Consider the following 18,892-nt stretch of genomic DNA (forward strand, 5'->3'; position numbering starts at 1 on the left):
GGATAGTAGCAGCAACAGACTTATGACCCCTGACAGCTAAGCTTGACTTTTGTTTTGCTTTTAGTGCAGGGTATTCTTCATATTTAGTCATCCGTCCCAAAACAAAAGTCACAACGATTATCTTTTCTCCAACAACCTTGAGGGGACCTGACTGCTGAAGAAGCTTTGTCTGATGTTTACCTGTCCGGTCCACCCAAAGTCATGCCTTACCAGTTGGGCTGCAATGATTCATTAAGTATCTCGATAAAAAATCCTTAATGCAACAATTTTTTTTTTTTTTTTGTTACTTTAACCTACAACTCTAACGCTAAGTTGTCGGCGTACAAATTCAAGCATTTCATCCACATTTGTGACTAAAAATAGACCTGCAATAGAAATGTATCGGAGGACTGATAACACAACTGCAGTAGTGAAGATGATCCTGTCAGAGTTTAACATGGAGCTGTAGTCTGTCTACATCAGGGGTAGGAAACATAGGGTTTGGGGGCTAAAATTGACCCGGCAAAGACTCCAACCCAGCCCAAATTTCAGATGTTTTCTGTGAATCAACAAACTTTGTTTTATAATTACGGGACACTCTGAGGTACCGGAACTTGTTACGTAAGCCCAAAGAGTCATGACGACACATTTCTTTACTTTACGAGAGCAACATTTCTTTGTTATGTAGAAAAACTCAGAGGCACAGTTGAAATTGTGCTTATTTTTCTAATACTAAGATATCTTGGGGATTAAATGCTTTTACACTGTTAGACATGAGGATCTGTTAAGGTTTGATTAATATTATTTTGGAGATTTAGATAAAATAATATTTAAAATTGTAAATAAAATATAATATTAAACTAATTGGGATAATATTTACAAATACAAAAATAAAAATATAAAAGTTTTTTTTACTTTTTTGGGGTTTTTTTTCATGAGTGCCAGTGAAAATAAACACAGGGCGGTGAAACGCTCAACCACTGACTTGGGGCTGTTAAGCAGAGCACTGAATGATTACTACCTTTAATTATTAACAGTAATTAATAATATCTACATCACCTGAACATGTGTTTCCTGCAGCAGAAAATGTTCTGAGAACATTCAGCTCTGATAATGTTCACTTCTGAGAATGCTTACTTTTCTTCACTGTAACCACCAAATGGCTTAAGCTTAAACATGTAGAAACACACACGCACGCACAAAAACACATACACATGAACACACACCAAATACACAGCATTCAGCCTCATCCAGAACTCTTGTTTTGTTGCCTTCTATTAATGAAGAAAGCACTCCAAGAGACAGAGTAAAGGCTAACTTGTATTATACTTCAGTTTACCTTATTTTATTTGACATTACTGTACTTGTTAGTATTTATTTTATATTAAAGAAAATGTTTTCGTTAAAAAAAATAGATTTTTAATAACGCACGTAAATGACAAGGGTTTCGTTTTTTGACAGATGTTGTAGCTGCAGTTAAACTGTTAAAACGTTTGTGTTTTTAAAATGGAAACCATTGAGCAGGCTTTTTAAAAAGATGTATTTTTTTCTCTTTGGGACCTTTATAATCGCTCATTAATAAGAAAAAACTGTATCTAATAATAATAATGGATTGGATTTCATATAGCGCTTTTCAAGGCACCCAAAGCGCTTTACAATGCCACTATTCATTCACTCTCACATTCACACACTGGTGGAGGCAAGCTACTGTTGTAGCCACAGCTGCCCTGGGGCAGACTGACAGAAGCGAGGCTGCCATATCGCGCCATCGGCCCCTCTGGCCAACACCAGTAGGCGGTAGGGTAAAGTGTCTTGCCCAAGGACACAACGACCAGGACAGAGAGCCCAGGGATCGAACCGGCGACCTTCCGGTTGCAGATACGTTTCCCTGAGCCACGGTCGCCCATCTAATCTGATTACGTGATTAATGGATGAAATAATCAAGATCTGCGGCCCTGGTTCCTACTGTATTTAGTTTATGGGTTACAGTGTATTTATGTGCTGACACCACTGCATCAGACGCTCTTTTTTTTTTTTTTTTTTTAAAGCTGTTGTTCATTAAAGTATGTGGCAACACCCTCGGGGACAATTTCTTTGAACTGGTCCAACAGAATGAACTCCTTTGACATCTCCTTCTGTTTCAATCTCAGGACACTGCAGTTCACCAATTAAGTTTATTGGTCAGCAAACAAACAAGTTCAACATAAGCTTGCCCTTCTGACTTAGCTTCCTGAACGGCTAACAGGCACCAGTTCATATGCATTAAGCAGTGCAGATGGAACTTTAGTCCCCAGTTGTGCTTAGAGCAGAAAATACTTCTTGACCCTTACCAGTAAAAACACTGGTCTTTTCTGGATCACACTACTGACTGATTGACTAAGGTGCTCAAACAGCACAAAAAAGGTAGCCACATCCTTTATAAACCACATTACAAGTATCAAAAGGACGATCAGCAGAACCTTTGCAAAGTCTATCCTCGTTCACTAGGTCAAGCCTGTGCATTCATTTTGCATTTCAGCAGAAATGCATGGAACCCGGAAGTTAATTTGAGCTTTTCCAAGTCCACCTCTTGGTGCTGAAGAAGAGGTCGGTCTTTACATACCAGTGCCTGTTCCTCTCACTCGCCTTCCTGCTTGTACTGCAAAAGTCAAATCACCAAAACTAGTCAGAGGGGAACTTGCTCACACTAATCAATGTATGTTTATGAGTACATCATTCTTGTTTTATGTTAAATGAACTCAAAAAAATGACTGACTGCACCTTTAAACAAATCAGAAAAATGGTTCAACAGTTCAGACTAACTGGGAAGACTAACTTGTATGTTTAGTGTGTTTTGCTATATAAACCTGCTGGTTGAGGTCAGGATTTTCAGTGTCACAGGTTGAACACTATTCAACACCCTGTGTGGAACGGGCCCACATTACTGCCACAATGACAAGAACATTTGACTCCCAGTTGAAAAAAAACATGCTGTGTCCTCTCCATGCTCTCCAAAGCTCATCCGTGTCTCCTTACTAGGAGAAGCAGCTCAAAGCAGCCAGTGGGACAGACTGGCAGCATTCAAGCTGTGTGTGATTTGTTTTGACTTGAGTTCAGTAGCCTATAAACTCCATGTGGATGGGTTAGTTTTTCTTTTCTGGCTTGTGGAATTTAGTATTTAGTTATTCACAGTTCCACCCTACAACCCATGAAAATAAACACTGGCCTCCGAAAAAATTTAGGGCAGGTTCTTTAGATACTTATCATCCACGGCTGCAATTTTTTTAGTAATATCACCATGTTAGCAGTTAATCAATAGAAAAGAAACAGAAATGCATCCAAATAAATGTTAAAATATTCAAATTAATTACAGTATGCTGCTTAAAGACGTTATCGCTATGAAGTAATTAAGCCGATGATGATGGGGTGTTTTAGTGCAGAAGAATAAAATGTTTGAAGGCTTTATTATCATCAAGTATTGATTATGGGTTTGCTGTTTGCCTCCTTGAGGATTTATGACCTGAAAACATGGTGGCACTGATCCACCGTTTTGTTTTCTACCATCCGAAACGAAAAGGGATTTTTCATTCATTTTCTTTGGTTATCAGCATGGAGAAGGACTTGTTTGCTGTTCGATTTTCTGCTGTTTTCTGTGATTCTGTCTCAGTTCGACAGACCGTTTTTAACCTCACAAGTGTGAGCTGCTTGACTTGTACACATAATTGTACTTGTACACTATAAAATTTACAAAGGAACCCTGACAAAAGCTACTCTTGCTTGATTCTGTAGAAATATGAACTTAAAAAACGTCAGAGGTACCATTGTAATTATTGTTTGTGACTGTTGCATGAGAACAAACCCCATCAAATCTATTGCAAAGCTTTTGTTGGGGCAAGGCAAGTCGCATTGTTTAGTGCCACATGACTACCAGTGTGGGTGTGTTATGTCATGAAGAGGTGAAGCTCAGCTGTGACACTGAAGCTGCTGTCTCTCACTGAAATTGCTAAAATCAATGTCTATTCTGCTCTGAGTGATAATTTGAACTGTTTTTTTAAGCATTGTTGATTATGGATAAAACACATGACTGTGGATAATCTAGATGAAGTTGCAGGGGTAGACTTTTTTACCTGTTGCAGGAGTTCAACCGATTTGAGATGCATCTCATGGAGAATGAAAGCTTCATGAACACTTTTACACTGAAGGTGTCCGCTTGTTTAAAAAAATGTTGTCTAACTTTTGCATCATTATTCAAACCTTATTTCTGCTTCTGTTGCTATGACAAACAAAAAGATAAAAAGATATGTGCTAAACAGAATGAGCACAGGTCAAAATGTACCAGAGTAAAAGTCTGGGTAGGAATGCAGTCGTGAAAAAAAAATATCGTAGATACAGAGCGAGAAAGAAAATGTTGGCTCCACTTAATTTCTAAGATGAAAAATATTTGTGGTTAGTAAGGCGTGGTGTACGTTACTTAACAGTCATCCACCCGAGGCCATTTTGTACTTGAAACCTCACCGGTTGAACATGTTCTGTAGCTTCTACTTATCACATGAGTGTCTTGTGATGTTCAGGCCTGTTTTCATATTTTCTTTTTTTGGCTCCAAGGTAACAAACATGTGTTAAAATGATTCCATGCATAGTGGATACATTTTTCCACTGAAAAGCAAATCCAAACAAACAATAGGCAAGGCAATAATTTACCCCCCTCTAACATTCAATGAATGTCTGATTTTCAAATGTAAGCCCAGCTGTTACAATGCCTGAAAGCACAGTTGTTACATATCTGATGTCTTCACGAGTTACTACACAAATCCAGTGACAAAAACCTGGAATAAGCGGCTTTGTTGGTGCGGTTTTCAGATTGTGACCAATGTCTGTATAAAATAAACTGGAACTGATATTACAGGCAGTTTCTGAATGCCTGCCAAGGATACAGTGAAAAGATTTTCAGTGCTGTCAGTAATTAATCTCTGGTAATACTGCATTAAATCTGCCGTTAATGATTTTTGGGATTGCTGTAGTACACCGTTTCTTATAATTTTGGTATTACTATCCACACACGTGTGGAGAGACACAAACACATGCTGCTGTTTACAGATATTTCATAACTAGCTCTGCGGTCCAGCCTGCTGCTCTTGAAGTGTAAATAGAGTTGGATGTCTCAAGACCGGTCTTGAGACCACTTTTACGTGGTCTTGGTCTTGTCATGGTCTCGTCTTGGTCTCGGGTCCCTCGGCCTTGTCTTGGTCTGGCTGTCTCGGTCTTGCTGTCTCAGATCGACATAGTGGTCGGGAGATTTGGAGTCAACAGTATCCATGACACACAACGTAACGTTCGATAATGTGTCATGTGCAAAAGCATCAGCTCTAAGAGCCGTGGTTAGAGAGTGCTTTGTAGTGAATCTGAAGAGTCGACTCCCATTGAGCGAGAGCCGACTCCTCACTTAATTTCCTTTCGCTGCTCAGCTCTCACACAGTGGCTCAGCTATGCTCCAATCCCTCCATATTGTGGCCAATTACATGCGAGGATATAGGATAATATGATTATGTGAAAAACAGAGAGGGTGAGAGACGCGACAGTCAAGTCGAGCGTGTGTCTTTCCTCTCAGTAAGTGAGTGAGAAAAACACATAAATATGTCTGATACCCGTAAATGAAGAAGCATCTGGCTGCAGTTTAAAGACTTTTTTGTCTCGGTCTCGTCTCGACTTTGTCTTGGTTTTGACTCTGTCTGTCTTGGTCTTGATCTTGTCTTGGTATCGATACCCTCTGGCCTTGGTATTGTCTTGGTCTTGGTTTAGGCGGTCTTGACTACAAGTCTAAGTGTAAAACTGAAAAAGTATAGTAAGGGTAGCATTAGTAAGTGACCAGGTGATTCCATTCAGTTCAGTTTAATTTATATAGCATTAAATCACATAAACAGTTGCTTTAAGGGACTTTATATTGTAAATTAAAGACTGCTTGGTGACAGCGGGAAGGAAAGTTTATTCATGTACATGGATTAGCTAACAAACACCAGCTTTCCCTCCAATAGCAGACTGCTAATCTTAGCTAGCTAGCAAAGGCAAGATGAATCAACTGATTGACATAGAAATCACACATTTAACTCGGCACAAAACTGCAACAACGTCACTTTGCTGCACTTTGCTGCAGAACGTGTCACACTATTAAAAGACAGTTGTGATTATGGAAAGTAAACAATGGACTTTATCTAAAAGTCTGCATCTTAGCTTCGATTCCCACACAGCAAGACACGTTTCTCCGTGACACCCAAATTTAACAACATCATGTTAGTGATTAAAGACAATAGAGACATTTTGGGTACACTTTTGGGGAGCTGTTAGGTCCATGTTTTTTGCAGTCATTGATTGTGAAAAATTGGGTCAGAGAACTGACAAAAAGTATACCAGCTTTTATTTAACGAATATCAGCTTAACTGTCTTGATCAGAATATGCTTAAATTATTTGGGGTACAACAAAATAGGAGAAGAAAATGCTGGAAAAAAAATTTAATGCTGAAAAACTGTTATGCTCTCAAGTATGAATAGTGATAGTAATGAAGAATCAACCTGCTAAGAGAGCAATGGTTTACAGATTATTGAGAATAACTGAGTGAATTTTAATCAAATTAAGGCAAGAGGAGAAAAAATATACATGCATGACACAAACAGGAAATGGCAGCAAGAACAAATGCACAAAGCTATTTAACCTCCACACGTAAATATGAAGCCTCTGCTGTACACAATGTCACCAGTGTCACCTGACTCTTGTTATGAGTGGTATTTAGTAGCTCTGTGCATCGCTACTGCTACAAATCTACAACAGGAACATGTATATACCATTTAAATGAAAAATTAGATATCTGAGTTTTGCACAAAAGCATGATATGGCCAAGTGCTGGACTGTCTCATTTCACAGATAAAAAAAATAAATCAAGTTACAGTTACAGAAGGCAGATTAACAGGGTGAAGCAACTAAAAACATTTAGGTGGACTCAACAAGATTGAGAGAAAAACTATCCAACAACTTTTTCTAATGTGGTCATATATTATACTGTGCTTTTTATAAAACTTTTTGAAAATTACAGCAAAAAATAATTAAAAAAAAAAGTTCAGATGCAGAATTGTTTCGATATTAGTTTTGTGGATTGTTTGTGGGGAAAATTGGCATTAATGTACTGAGTATAACTCAAATGCCAGAGTTTAGTAATATTCAAAATCAAGATTGTATGTATGCCTATAACAGGCAGCAAAAGAAGCTCTAACATATGGAAAAAAGCAAGTGAGAGAAGCAGCAGAAAGTCCTGTGCATAAGTCTTGAGCCAGGGTGGCAGGGCTTTAAAAACAAACTTCACTGAGAAACATTCTTACTTCTCCTATGCCATCGCGCTGCCACATGAGATCTCAGTTTATGACTATGTCAACTGGCAGGTTGACGAGGATACTTTGCCAGTGACTGTACAGTACAGTCACTGGCAAATTACAGAGGAGTGTAAGTCTTGAACCAACCCTCATTATTCATACTTTGCTTACAACAAGCCAGACTTTCCTGTAATAAGGTTTTAATTCAGTCTTGAGCAATAGTTCTCGAGCCTTTCTGAAGCTCTTTCAATGGTTTTCTTGGGACACTGTGTGCTTTTTCCTTTGTTTTCACTCCAGTCCTTGTACTTGCCCATTTTTGGATTAATGTTAAGTTGTTAAGCCACTTAAATCCGATATATTATTCATTCAAACATAACAAGGGCACCTAACTTAAATGATAAATCAGTGTTGTGTCGACACAAAACAGAGCAAAGAACCAACTGTAACTTGTATTTTTACACAAGTTGTTGCTACCATCCTGCCACAAAATTTTCATCCAATTTCTTCAGCCAAATTTACGAATAATGCTAAAAATAACAGTGTTACAGAAATAAAATATTTTTGCATCAACAAAGTGATTACTCAAAAAGCTATTGGCACAAAACTTGGTGGATCTCAGCCTGGTGTGCAGCATGTCCTTGAAACATTTGAGGTCACTGAACAAATAGAGGAGAAAAGAAGTGGCAGATCTGAGAGATGAATATGGTCTTTCAGTTGATCCATATAATTTTCACCGAAAAAGGTCTTAATGGAAGACCTACTCAAGATTTTTGTAAAGTGCTGTGTAGCTAAATCTCGTAAACGATGTGCATACAGTGACTTGCTGATAAAAGGGACTTCTTTTTCTGTTTTCCATGCACTGTAATTGTAACAATTAAAGATGAAAAATTAGTATAAAACTGGTATAAAAGATTTTAAGAAATGCATAGAAAAGATAAACGTACTAAAACCGGAGCTGAATGGTTTAGGTGGTATGTAAACTCTCCAAACAAAGGGCGTTAAAATTTAACTAAAGATCCAGAAATTCAAATTGAAAATACAAACAATAGGGTTAACTTAGTTTGACGGTGATGGCAGTAGAACATTGAGCACAAATCTGCAGCTATAAAATGTTTAATTCCACTGAACTTTGTTCAATGTCCTAGTGTAGAGTTTCAATTTCCGAATCATTCAGGAAATCAATCACTTCTAGACTAGAACTGTTTGAAGGAATGACGTAGAAGACAGTGATTGACTGAAAGCCTTGAGGACACAGAACGGATCCCAATTTTCTCCTCAGTAGAAACAAAGTCATAAAATCTGGACAAAGCAGTGGACACTGGATACATTCTTTTCTTAAACTCAGTCAAGTTAATGTGTTTTCAATTATTTAGCGGTTTTTTAATTTGAATTTAAAAAATTCAATTAATTGAATAAAAAATTTCAAAAAATCCAGATCAAATCAAATCTCAATCTAGTGTTTAAGCAACATGCAAAAAGCAACACATTCTACAAAAAACTAAAATGCTGATGTAAAGACACCCATGGAAGCAGCTATCCCATCAATAATGTGGTAGTGTGTCCAGTTTAGCTCAATCACCTGTGAGGCTGTGTGACTAACCTGCATGTGCATGGACCAGAAGTTGCATGATGGACCATGTGAGAGACAAAGATGCTGTCTGACAAAGTAAAACTCTTGTCTCTTCTAAAATGCTTCTGCAGGTTATCTGCATGTCAGATCATCTACAGGATTGTCCTGTAGGTTTCTGTCAGAGCCGACTGCCTGACGCAGTCCTATCGCTGCAACATCTTGCGCGCTGTCGCTGTTCATACCTGACAAGTTCTGTGAAATTCCTTTCAGTTTTGTCACTCTCCTCCAGGTCAGTCTTCACAATCAAGGTGTAATCATAGTGACTGACACTTTATTTTCTTTAGAAAACCTGTGCTATTAAGATTCATGTCATATGATGAACTCGTCTTTCTGTCACAGAATACACAAAAGAAATATGTTGTGTAACCGAGAAGAATGATGACATGATAAAGATGAAATGACGGAAATCAGTCATGTGAGGAGAAAGCAATTTTTTGATGCCTTTGTGCTGATAGGATTGAAGTGGTCAGCAGGTTGCTGATGTTTTTGATATGGGAAGTTCTTATGAAGATTATGGAAAAAGAAAAGGGCACTTACAAGAGCGTGATCATGTAAAGGAAATCAGTAAGGTGTTGGAACTTGACCATTTCAGAGCACCTTGATGTTGTTTCGTCGAGCCTCATTAGACCCTGAGCCTGCCGGAGTATCCCTGTCTTCCCTCAGTGTGTGTTTTACTGATTGTGATGGAGAGCACTGTTTAAAACTGTTGAGATTTGATATTTTTAATGCCACAGCTCGTGGTTGAGATCATTTCCATACTCTTAAAATCATTTGCAGAGCCCTTATGTGTCATTTAGTGCTGTGTGTGGCATGCACAGGTGTAGACTCAATCCACAGGACTTGGGGGCGGAACTGAACTTAAAACCAGTTTTATTGCTGGACTTAAAGGAAAAATACAATCTAGGAAACATGGAACCCAGAATGGAATTAATAATCAACTAGGAGAATAAAACGCAAAGAAGACACACCACATGATGGGAGATTGCAAGAATGAAGTAAGGAAACTGATACGTGAGGCAATCAGGGAGATGGCACACACAAAGGGACACAGCTGAACTAAATCAGGGAAATGAGACAGAGCAACCTGAACATGATGCACAAAGGGCAAGAGACTATCAAAATAAGACAGGAAGGCTCACAACACCTCTGTACTGATTTACATTGACCGTGTCAGCAACAATTCTTCTCAGAGCAAAACAGAACTGGATCATCTCATTTAGGGCACAAGTTTTCAGTCTTAGATCATTATCTTGGTGTAAGCTACACACTCAATGTCAAGAGTATAGCGAAGTATGACTTTCAGGTCTCTGTAGAACATTGCCAATGCTTTTAACATTACTGAACTCACCAATGTGCATTCATCTTTGTTAATTTGCATAACTGCAAATTTGCTGCTGTTTGCAAATGTCAACAGTAAGTTATGACCTGCAGAGTGTGATCATGTACTGGGCTGATACTTTGTTTCCTGTGACACTACTGTGATGGTTCTCAACCTTTTCTGGCAAGTCCCCCATCAGCACCAAAAAAGTTCACACCTCTGCCCACACCCCAGTTTTTACCCATCAAAGCCATAATCATAACCTAGTTTTATGCCATATTTTTCCCATAGCTATATGCCCCACTAAACACAGTTTACAGTCCTTTTTACTGATTTGTTTGCAAGTGATCTAAATATAGATATGGCTTTTGTCAGTTTTTCTTTTGAAACATGAGACTGTTGAAACCCCTTTGTCACTGAAGCTCCTGTCTTCTGTGTCCTAACAATAAACTGTCTTTCAAAGTTGACTTCTTCCTCTTGTCATTTTGATTCAATGATATCGGATTGTACCATTCAGTGCACCGAACTGACACTCATTTGTGTCATTAGCATTAGCATTTGCTACACAGATGTGTTTAAATGCAAACATGCATTTAAACACAGTATATAAAGCAAAAACAGAGATTACAATCTAATGGGCTTAAAATTCTTATTTGGTATGTCTCTATTAGCACGGTCTCAGCTCTCTTGGGTAAGCCTTCTTGTAATTTCTTTAGGTAGTCTTCAGAAATAGCTCTTCAGGCAAGTTGGGGGACATTCAAAGGGCATCTTTGGACACTGGCTGCCTTCTCTTCTGTTCCCTGTCAAATAGATCCCACACTGCTTCAGTAATGCTGAGGTCCAGGCTCTGGGGAGGCCAATCCATGACTGATGATGATACATTGTGTGTCCCCCCGACCCCCGGTCCCTCTAGTTTTTAAGGACATGACTTTCAGACATCATCTACTGCATAAAGTTTCTCAGGTCTGTTACTACTTCTTCTGTCATTCTTTAGTCCTCCACTTGTCTAATTTCCTCAACATATATTAAGGGTACACTGCACAAAACGGCGAGGGGACTCATGATGTTTGCACAGAACTGTAAGTGGTATAAATAAAAGTTTAAATAAATAACTTCCTAAATCTATTATAATCCTAATAGTAAATACTTGTCCTTAATGCCAGCTTGCAGACCTGGCAGGTTGTCACACTTATAATATTTTTAAGGCAATGTCTAAGAAAGAAACAGAAGACAATTGAAAAACTTTGTTTGAATAGTTGCGGTGCACTGATCTGTGTCTACCTTACCTGCTGATTGACAGGAGCTCTTAATATCTCTACTGGGATCACTTAGCTCTCTGCCGTCAATGCTGAACATGTGACACCAAGTGACTATAGCATTTCTGAAATAACTTCATCAGATAAAATCTGAAACCTCATTCTGTTCCTCTGTCACATGTTTGAACATATTTCTAGGCAACATTGTATAATTTTTCCATCAACTATGCTGAATGACAATGGGCTTTACAGATACACGATCGTACCAACTGAAATACTCCATGTGGACTTTTTCTTTCCATCATAGACTAAAGACGGCATGATCACTGCAGCATTCATTCATGAAAGCATGGCTGCCTTTTGCTTTAGGGCATTTCAGTTAGGCTGTGACAGGGCTTCAAAATTAAACTTCACTGAGAGACATTATTACTTAATGCCACCCTGCTGCCAGTTAAGATCCCTGTGTGCGACAATGTCAGCTAGCAGTCTTGACAAGGAAAGGATAATTTGCCAGTTGTCCCTCATTTCTTTATATTGTGCTAGGAAATTATTTTATTTCTCGAAATATGTGCAGACATGTGCATGTTTTGGTATTTTTCAGTTAAACAAATGGTAGCAGACTCCTAATAACAAAGTGCCTAAATATATAGCTTTTCATCCCCAGAGTCAGGTGCTTTTTTTATGCTTGAGTTATAGATAAGTGTCAAACGGATTAACAAACCAACACAATTAAAACAAAAAACAAAAAAACATAAAACATGGAAATGGTCAGGTACAAGGACTTCAAATTAATGCTGTGACTACATAACATATATATGTATGTGTGTGTGTGTGTGTGTGTGTGTGTGTATATGTGTGTGTGTATGTATATGTATGTATGTATGTATGTATATGTATGTATGTATATATATGTATATATATATATCAATCATAAATTGGTGCTTGCTCAAAATACAGATTGTTGTTGTTCTTCTTACTTGGATAAAGCAATAAAGTAAAAGCTTTTTGGTATGTGGATCTTTTTTAGCCTTTATGAACTACATGCTCAACTTACATACTGAAGGCTTACTTTAGATTCAATTGAATTAGTTTTATTCCACATCAAAACAGAGCACTGTATAAGTATACATATACAATGCAGTGTGTTACCGCGCAAGCACCCTCAAAACATTACGATATGACGACTTATACACCTAAATGAAAGACATTTCCTTCCAATCTTTTTGTACTTGACTTGTGATGCAAGGAAGGTTAATTGTCTATGAGGCCTGTAAAGCTCTATACAAATAATGTCTCACATGTTGCAGTTGAGCTGGAGGATATAAATGTGATGATATGATTGCTCAGTGCATTACATAATGAGTTGAAGAAGGTGGATTATCTTTGAAGAGAGAAACCAGATACAATCAAGAATGTTGCATGTGTCACTCAAGTGCAAGAGAGCTTCTACCCAGCACATGATAAGTCCTTAAACTGGAATCTCTTTGATGAGATAATCACCAAAACGTGGAAACACAGTGAGAACAAAATGTATCCAGATACTGTAAGCATTAGACATGTGAGGCACTGAGGGGACAACAGTCAGCAGTGACCTTTGCTCACTGTATATTTAAAAAACAATTAGAGTGCTGATGTTTAATCTTGCATGCCAAGGATGTGGGCAGTGCACCGAGGAAGGTGGTTTGCATTGCTTTAGTCAGCTTTGCCTAGTATGCCACATTCAAGTCCTTTATTGATGTTTGCTCCAATTAAAAAGGCTCGGCTACGTAAAATTGACGTTCACGTATAAAACTGGGAACAGGCCATGTTTGCTCACTTCATCCCGAGAAAGCAGACACTGTTTCAAAGAGTAGTAAAGGGCATGGCAGATATGGTGCTGTTACATAAAATAAAAATTGTAAAAGAAATTAAAAAAAAAAAAAAACTTTGGTAAAGAAAAGAATCCTAAATCGATTATGAATCTCTACAATGTAGTATAACCCTTAATGACAGGTGTGTTCACCTGAGCCCAGTTTCATGCCTGGACAGAGCACACAGCTGTCACACATAACTGATTTTCAGTGCAGGATTAAATAAGCAGTAGTATTCTTTATTCCAGCTGAAAATACAGCTTCTCGTGTAATATTTACCGTTTTTGACCCATTGGACAACTTTGATATAATGGCATTTTAAAAAGTCATCCTGGGTTAGTACTCTTCAAAACTCTATAATGAATAATTTTAATCAATCACACACATATAGTGATGTAATCTGAGTATTTCCTGCTGCCTGTTCTAGGAATAACGTCCCCTACTTTTAACAGGAAGAGCAGAGCAGCAGGTAAGGAGTGGTTTAGCTCATGAAAGATAACACGAGCACACACCTTGCTTGTGAGTGGTAGAGAGAGTCACGCCCCCTCCCAAAGTTCACAGTATATAAAGATGCTGACAGCCAGCTTGAAGTCACAGCTGAGTGAGGGCCTACCTGAGGAGCGATCAGAGCATCGTCAGAAGAAAGTCATCAAGATGGGAAACTGCTGTGAAAGAGCTGCAAATTTCTTCGGCCCGCAAAAGAACACCTATATACGTGTTAGTTTACCGGCTGTCTGCTTCGTCTGGCAGATTGCTATGGTTGTTCTGTTTGGAGTTTTTATCCGGTATGACGAGGAATCAGATGAAAAAGGATGGAATGAGTTCAAAAAGAGTCATAACATCACCAGCAACATTGAGAATGACTTCTACTTCAGATATCCAAGTAAGTACAACAACAGAAAGCCTTTAAGACATCTCTTTTTTATTTTCAAGTGCATTTGCTACTTTTAGCATATGCATGCTAAAAGTAGCACGGACATACATGCATGCACTTTTGGTATACATGTATGTTTGAATAAATAAAAGTGCCGTGTTTGCTCGCTTAATGCTGTAAAACCAGACACTGTTGTCTGAGATCTTTGGCAGTTTCCACTGATGTCTAAGGGATGACGGTGAATTCCTCCCCCACCAATATTTACAACAACAAAAATAATAATGATAATAATAATTTTTACTTTCAAAGGCTGAATACTTTTACAGAAGGCATCTCTTTTTTTGTATGCAACAGGGAAAAAAAGCTGGAAATAGTAATAAAAGATAATGATGGCGATGATAATAATACAACTTTTTTTCAGGCTTATTGCGGTAATGTGGCAGTACTTAACTACTGAAAATGTTGTAATGTGCAGTGTCCCTGAGAAACTAACCCCTGATAGATTGTCTGCCCAGTGATCTACGTGCTGACATCCTTAAAGAAGAGTTTACATTAAACTGGAAATATTAATGTAACTTAAAAAAAAGAAATAAGAAAGTGTTAAACAACATTTCAGACTCCTTCTGTTTTACTCAGTATTAATAACAATAAAAGGCAGGTGGGATCGCAACAACATTTAAATTTTTTTTTAAAAATCTCTGCAGGCTTCCAGGACGTCCATGTCATGATCTTTGTAGGCTTCGGCTTTCTCATGACTTTCCTGAAGCGCTACAGCTTTGGTGGCGTGGGCTTTAACTTTCTAATCGCCGCCTTTGGTCTACAGTGGGCTCTCCTCATGCAAGGTTGGTTCCACGCCCTCGACCCTGTCACTGGAAAAATCACCATCGGCATTGAGAGGTAAGTGCCATCGCTCCTTGATGAGTTATATAACTCAAAAATGAAACCACATTCTTTAACTTGTAAACGTTAATTACCGGCTTGAACTGTGGTTGCTTTCCTTTAGTCTGATCAACGCTGACTTCTGCTGTGCTGGATCTCTGATCGCCTACGGGGCTCTCCTGGGGAAAGTAAGCCCTGTCCAGCTGATGGTTGTCACCTTATTTGGTGTCACACTTTTTGCTGTGGAGGAATACATCATCCTTGACCTCTTTCATGTGAGTCTCAGCAGCCACAAAAAATGTGAACTTTCCTTCAGAGTTTCAAATTTGTATTTTGGGGATTTGCAGTTTGTGTTTTAAAAAGGCGTAACTATTTTCACAGTGCAGAGATGCTGGTGGCGCCATGGTCATTCACACTTTTGGAGGGTACTATGGTTTGGCCATCTCCTGGGTGCTGTACCGACCAAACCTGAACTTAAGTAAACGCCTCAATGGGTCTGTCTACCACTCTGATCTGTTTGCTATGATTGGTGAGTGAATGGAAAATTACATAGTTTGCCAAACTCTGTGTTTTGTTTAACCCACCTAACATGTGTCCTTGCCTTTCTTACACCTCGCAGGTGCACTGTTCCTGTGGATGTTCTGGCCCAGTTTTAACTCAGCCATCACAAACCACGGTGCTGGCCAGCACAGAACAGTCATCAACACTTACCTTGCCCTCGCTTCCTGTGTTCTCACCACTTTCGCCATCTCCAGTATGAGTCAAAAGAAAGGAAAATTGGACATGGTATTGCACACAAAGGGGTGGAAATAATACAGAAGCTCATGAAATCCTCTTGTTTATGAATGCTAATGTTCCACTTTTACCTGACAGGTACATATCCAGAATGCCAGTCTGGCTGCTGGGGTTGCAATGGGGACAGCAGCAGAGTTAATGATCACTCCTTACGGTTCAATCATTGTGGGCTTCTGCTGTGGTATCATCTCCACCTTTGGGTACCTATATGTCACGGTGAGTGATGCCATTCTTTAACCCCCTAGCTTCTGTTCTGAGAGATTTTTGTGTTGTGGTGCTATCATAGAAAAACAAAGAAAGAAGCAGTGGCATGCAAAAACTGCTGTGTGGAAATCAGGAGTATGATAAAAACAATGAGGAATCATTTTAAGAGCATTCACTGCATGGTTTTAATATTAAGTATAGGATGAATACGTTACAATAAATGGAAGCAAGGTGTGGTGACTGTGAAATTGATGCCAACCAATTGCAAGCGTGGGAGGGTATTTAAATGGAAGATAACTGAAGGGACAAATTGATGAATAAAAGATCACTGACACAGGCAATTAGTAAAAAAAAAAAAAAAAAAAAAGACTGCTAATTAGTTGTGACTTTATTTTTCTCAGCCCTTTTTGGAGAAAAAGCTCAAGCTCCAGGATACATGTGGCATCCACAACTTGCATGCTGTGCCAGGGATGCTCGGTGGCTTCGTAGGTGCCATAGTTGCTGCAACAGCTACTGAAGAGATCTATGGAAAAGAGGGGTGAGTGACAAATGCTAATGCACATAAAACTTTGAATTCAAAAACTGACCAGACCTGTTTACTGACTACTTGTAGGGATCCACACGCCCAGTTATTTGGCCTCCTTTTTTGAAAGACTCACATTAACTATGCAGTGACATTTGAAGTTTCTACTTCAGTTATGATTAGTGCTGTTAACGTCATTTTAGTGAGATTAACGCTGACAGCACAAGTTGTGATGTGCTGAAAATGCATCGAAATTCAAGAGGAGTTGTTGTTTTTTTTGTTTGTTTTTTCCTGTGCAGGCTGATCGAGACATTTGACTTGACTGGAAAGTTTGAAAACAGGACTATGTCAACGCAGGGAGGCTACCAGGCTGCTGGTACATGTGTAGCAATTGCATTTGGACTGGTTGGAGGAGTCTGTGTTGGTGAGTTTGATAACATCATTTTCGCTTTCACTTGGCAAGATTTTTTTTTTTTTTTAAGAACTCCATGAAGTATTTAAAAACAACATTTATACAGAATTTTAAGAAAACTAGATAAAATGAAAATCAGGAAAAGCTATTGTGACTACTTTTGAGACACCCTTCTTTTGTTTTGTTTTTTTTGTTTTAAGTATAAAATTTTATTGTGAACAGTGCCTATGATAGGCAAGGATAATTGAAGTAACAAATCTTAATGATATAATATTCTCTTTTTAAAGGTTTCATCCTGAGGTTTCCCATCTGGGGAGATCCCGCTGATGACTTTTGCTTTGATGATGAAGCGTACTGGGAGGTGAGACTGCACTAGATGGTGTTCTTGCCCTTTGACTATGCAGGCCTTATATACTGGTTCATTTTGGTTCGCTTTCTGATTTCATCTTTTGGTTCCAGCTTCCTGAGGATGAAGAGACAATCCCTCCTGTTTTGGAATACAACAACCACATGGTAAACAAGCACCACGACACGTAAGCGCAGAAACTTTAACTGTCCTCCTTGTTTACCACTTCCTCCTCCTCGTGAAATTCTTGTTAACTCATTTTCCTCTTTTCTTTCACAGACACGAGTCACAATTCTCTCTGGAGGAAAGTTAGAGACTTGCAGCAGGAGTCCAGTCCCCTTTATATCCTCATGAGCTTTATGCAGCTGACAAACATGAACTGATGAAAGAGCTTTTGAAAATAAGCCACAGGAAAATGTTTTAATATACAAGTATTGTTTTGCACAATTTATGTCTCATATAGTTGTCTATTATCAACTATTAGAAGCTTTAAGTTAAAACAACATAAAATAATCAGTAAATGTCCAATTCAACAAAATATTATTTGGAATCAAGGTTTTTAAAGCTGCTGGAGCTTCAAACTGTTCTCAAAATGTTGATTTTTACCTTCACTTTGGAAGCAACATATATCATTCTGACTTCAGAATGCCAAGTACATGTGAAAGATAATCTGTTTATAAGCTAATTATGCACTGAGGACTATTATTGTGCTGCCAAAAATGTAATAACAAAGACAAATTGTGTTTTGTTATTAGTTGAATTATTTCTATAAAATTATTTATAGCTTTTTAACTATAGGCCGCTATGTACATATAGTTCAACAATTAGTTTGGTGCATAAATTGCATATTGACTCTTTAGAAGTTTTAATTATAGTAACTATGATACAACCTCTAGCAATTTGGTTGCTGTTGAATGTTACCTCCAATAAAGAATGTAAGACTGTGTGTAAGAACTTGCTTGATTTACTTCTGGCATATTATGGATTCAGTTTATTGGATAAACTGATGCTGTAAAGGAATCAATGCTAATATAACATTTGTGTGATGAATGAAACATGATTGTTGTTCCTCCACTAAATGTACTGAACTATCTTAAAATGTGATTTAATAACACAAAGGTGCTTAGATTATTTAGACTTAACACTTATTGGAAATGATGTGACCAAAAAATATTAAAGAAACTTGTGTCAGTTTGATGGAATGAAAACAAACTGCATTCCCAATGCGCTGAATGAAGGAATGCACAGCTCTCTAAATTAGTTTCAACATTGTTGATCATTACAACATTTGTGAACGGAATAGTTTTAGGTCATTTTTACGAACAAAATAAAAAATTAATGTATTTTCAGTAGAAAACAATAAGAATTTCTTTACTATTCGCATGTCTAAATAACATCTAGGCAAATATGTGCCGTCCAATTTGTATTATGATAAGTAATCATTGCTAAGTGAATATAAAGTGAGAATGAGCTCACCCAAATCAATAA

General features: G+C 38.1%; 1 protein-coding gene across 1 annotated transcript; it reads left to right on the forward strand.

Moving 5' to 3' along the window:
* Positions 1-13,926: 13,926 nt before the first annotated feature.
* On the forward strand, positions 13,927-18,599 carry rhcga (Rh family, C glycoprotein a). The gene is made up of 11 exons (XM_005467111.3): positions 13,927-14,254; positions 14,950-15,142; positions 15,249-15,399; positions 15,506-15,653; positions 15,744-15,910; positions 15,998-16,135; positions 16,525-16,661; positions 16,946-17,070; positions 17,346-17,419; positions 17,518-17,591; positions 17,684-18,599. The coding sequence occupies exons 1-11, from the start codon at positions 13,942-13,944 to the stop codon at positions 17,715-17,717; spliced, it is 1,554 nt and encodes a 517-aa protein (XP_005467168.1). The 5' UTR covers positions 13,927-13,941; the 3' UTR covers positions 17,718-18,599.
* Positions 18,600-18,892: the final 293 nt, after the last annotated feature.

This window comes from Oreochromis niloticus, linkage group LG1 (assembly GCF_001858045.2).
Source record: "Oreochromis niloticus isolate F11D_XX linkage group LG1, O_niloticus_UMD_NMBU, whole genome shotgun sequence".
Classification (NCBI taxonomy): Eukaryota; Metazoa; Chordata; class Actinopteri; order Cichliformes; family Cichlidae; genus Oreochromis; species Oreochromis niloticus.

Bases quoted from the DNA above. Each gene is read 5' to 3' on its own strand.
- rhcga (XM_005467111.3), top strand. From the start codon at position 13,942: ATGCTGACAGCCAGCTTGAAGTCACAGCTGAGTGAGGGCCTACCTGAG. The intron at 14,255-14,949 runs GTAAGTACAACA...AAATCTCTGCAG, and splicing joins CTTCTACTTCAGATATCCAA to GCTTCCAGGACGTCCATGTC. The intron at 15,654-15,743 runs GTGAGTGAATGG...TACACCTCGCAG, and splicing joins TGATCTGTTTGCTATGATTG to GTGCACTGTTCCTGTGGATG.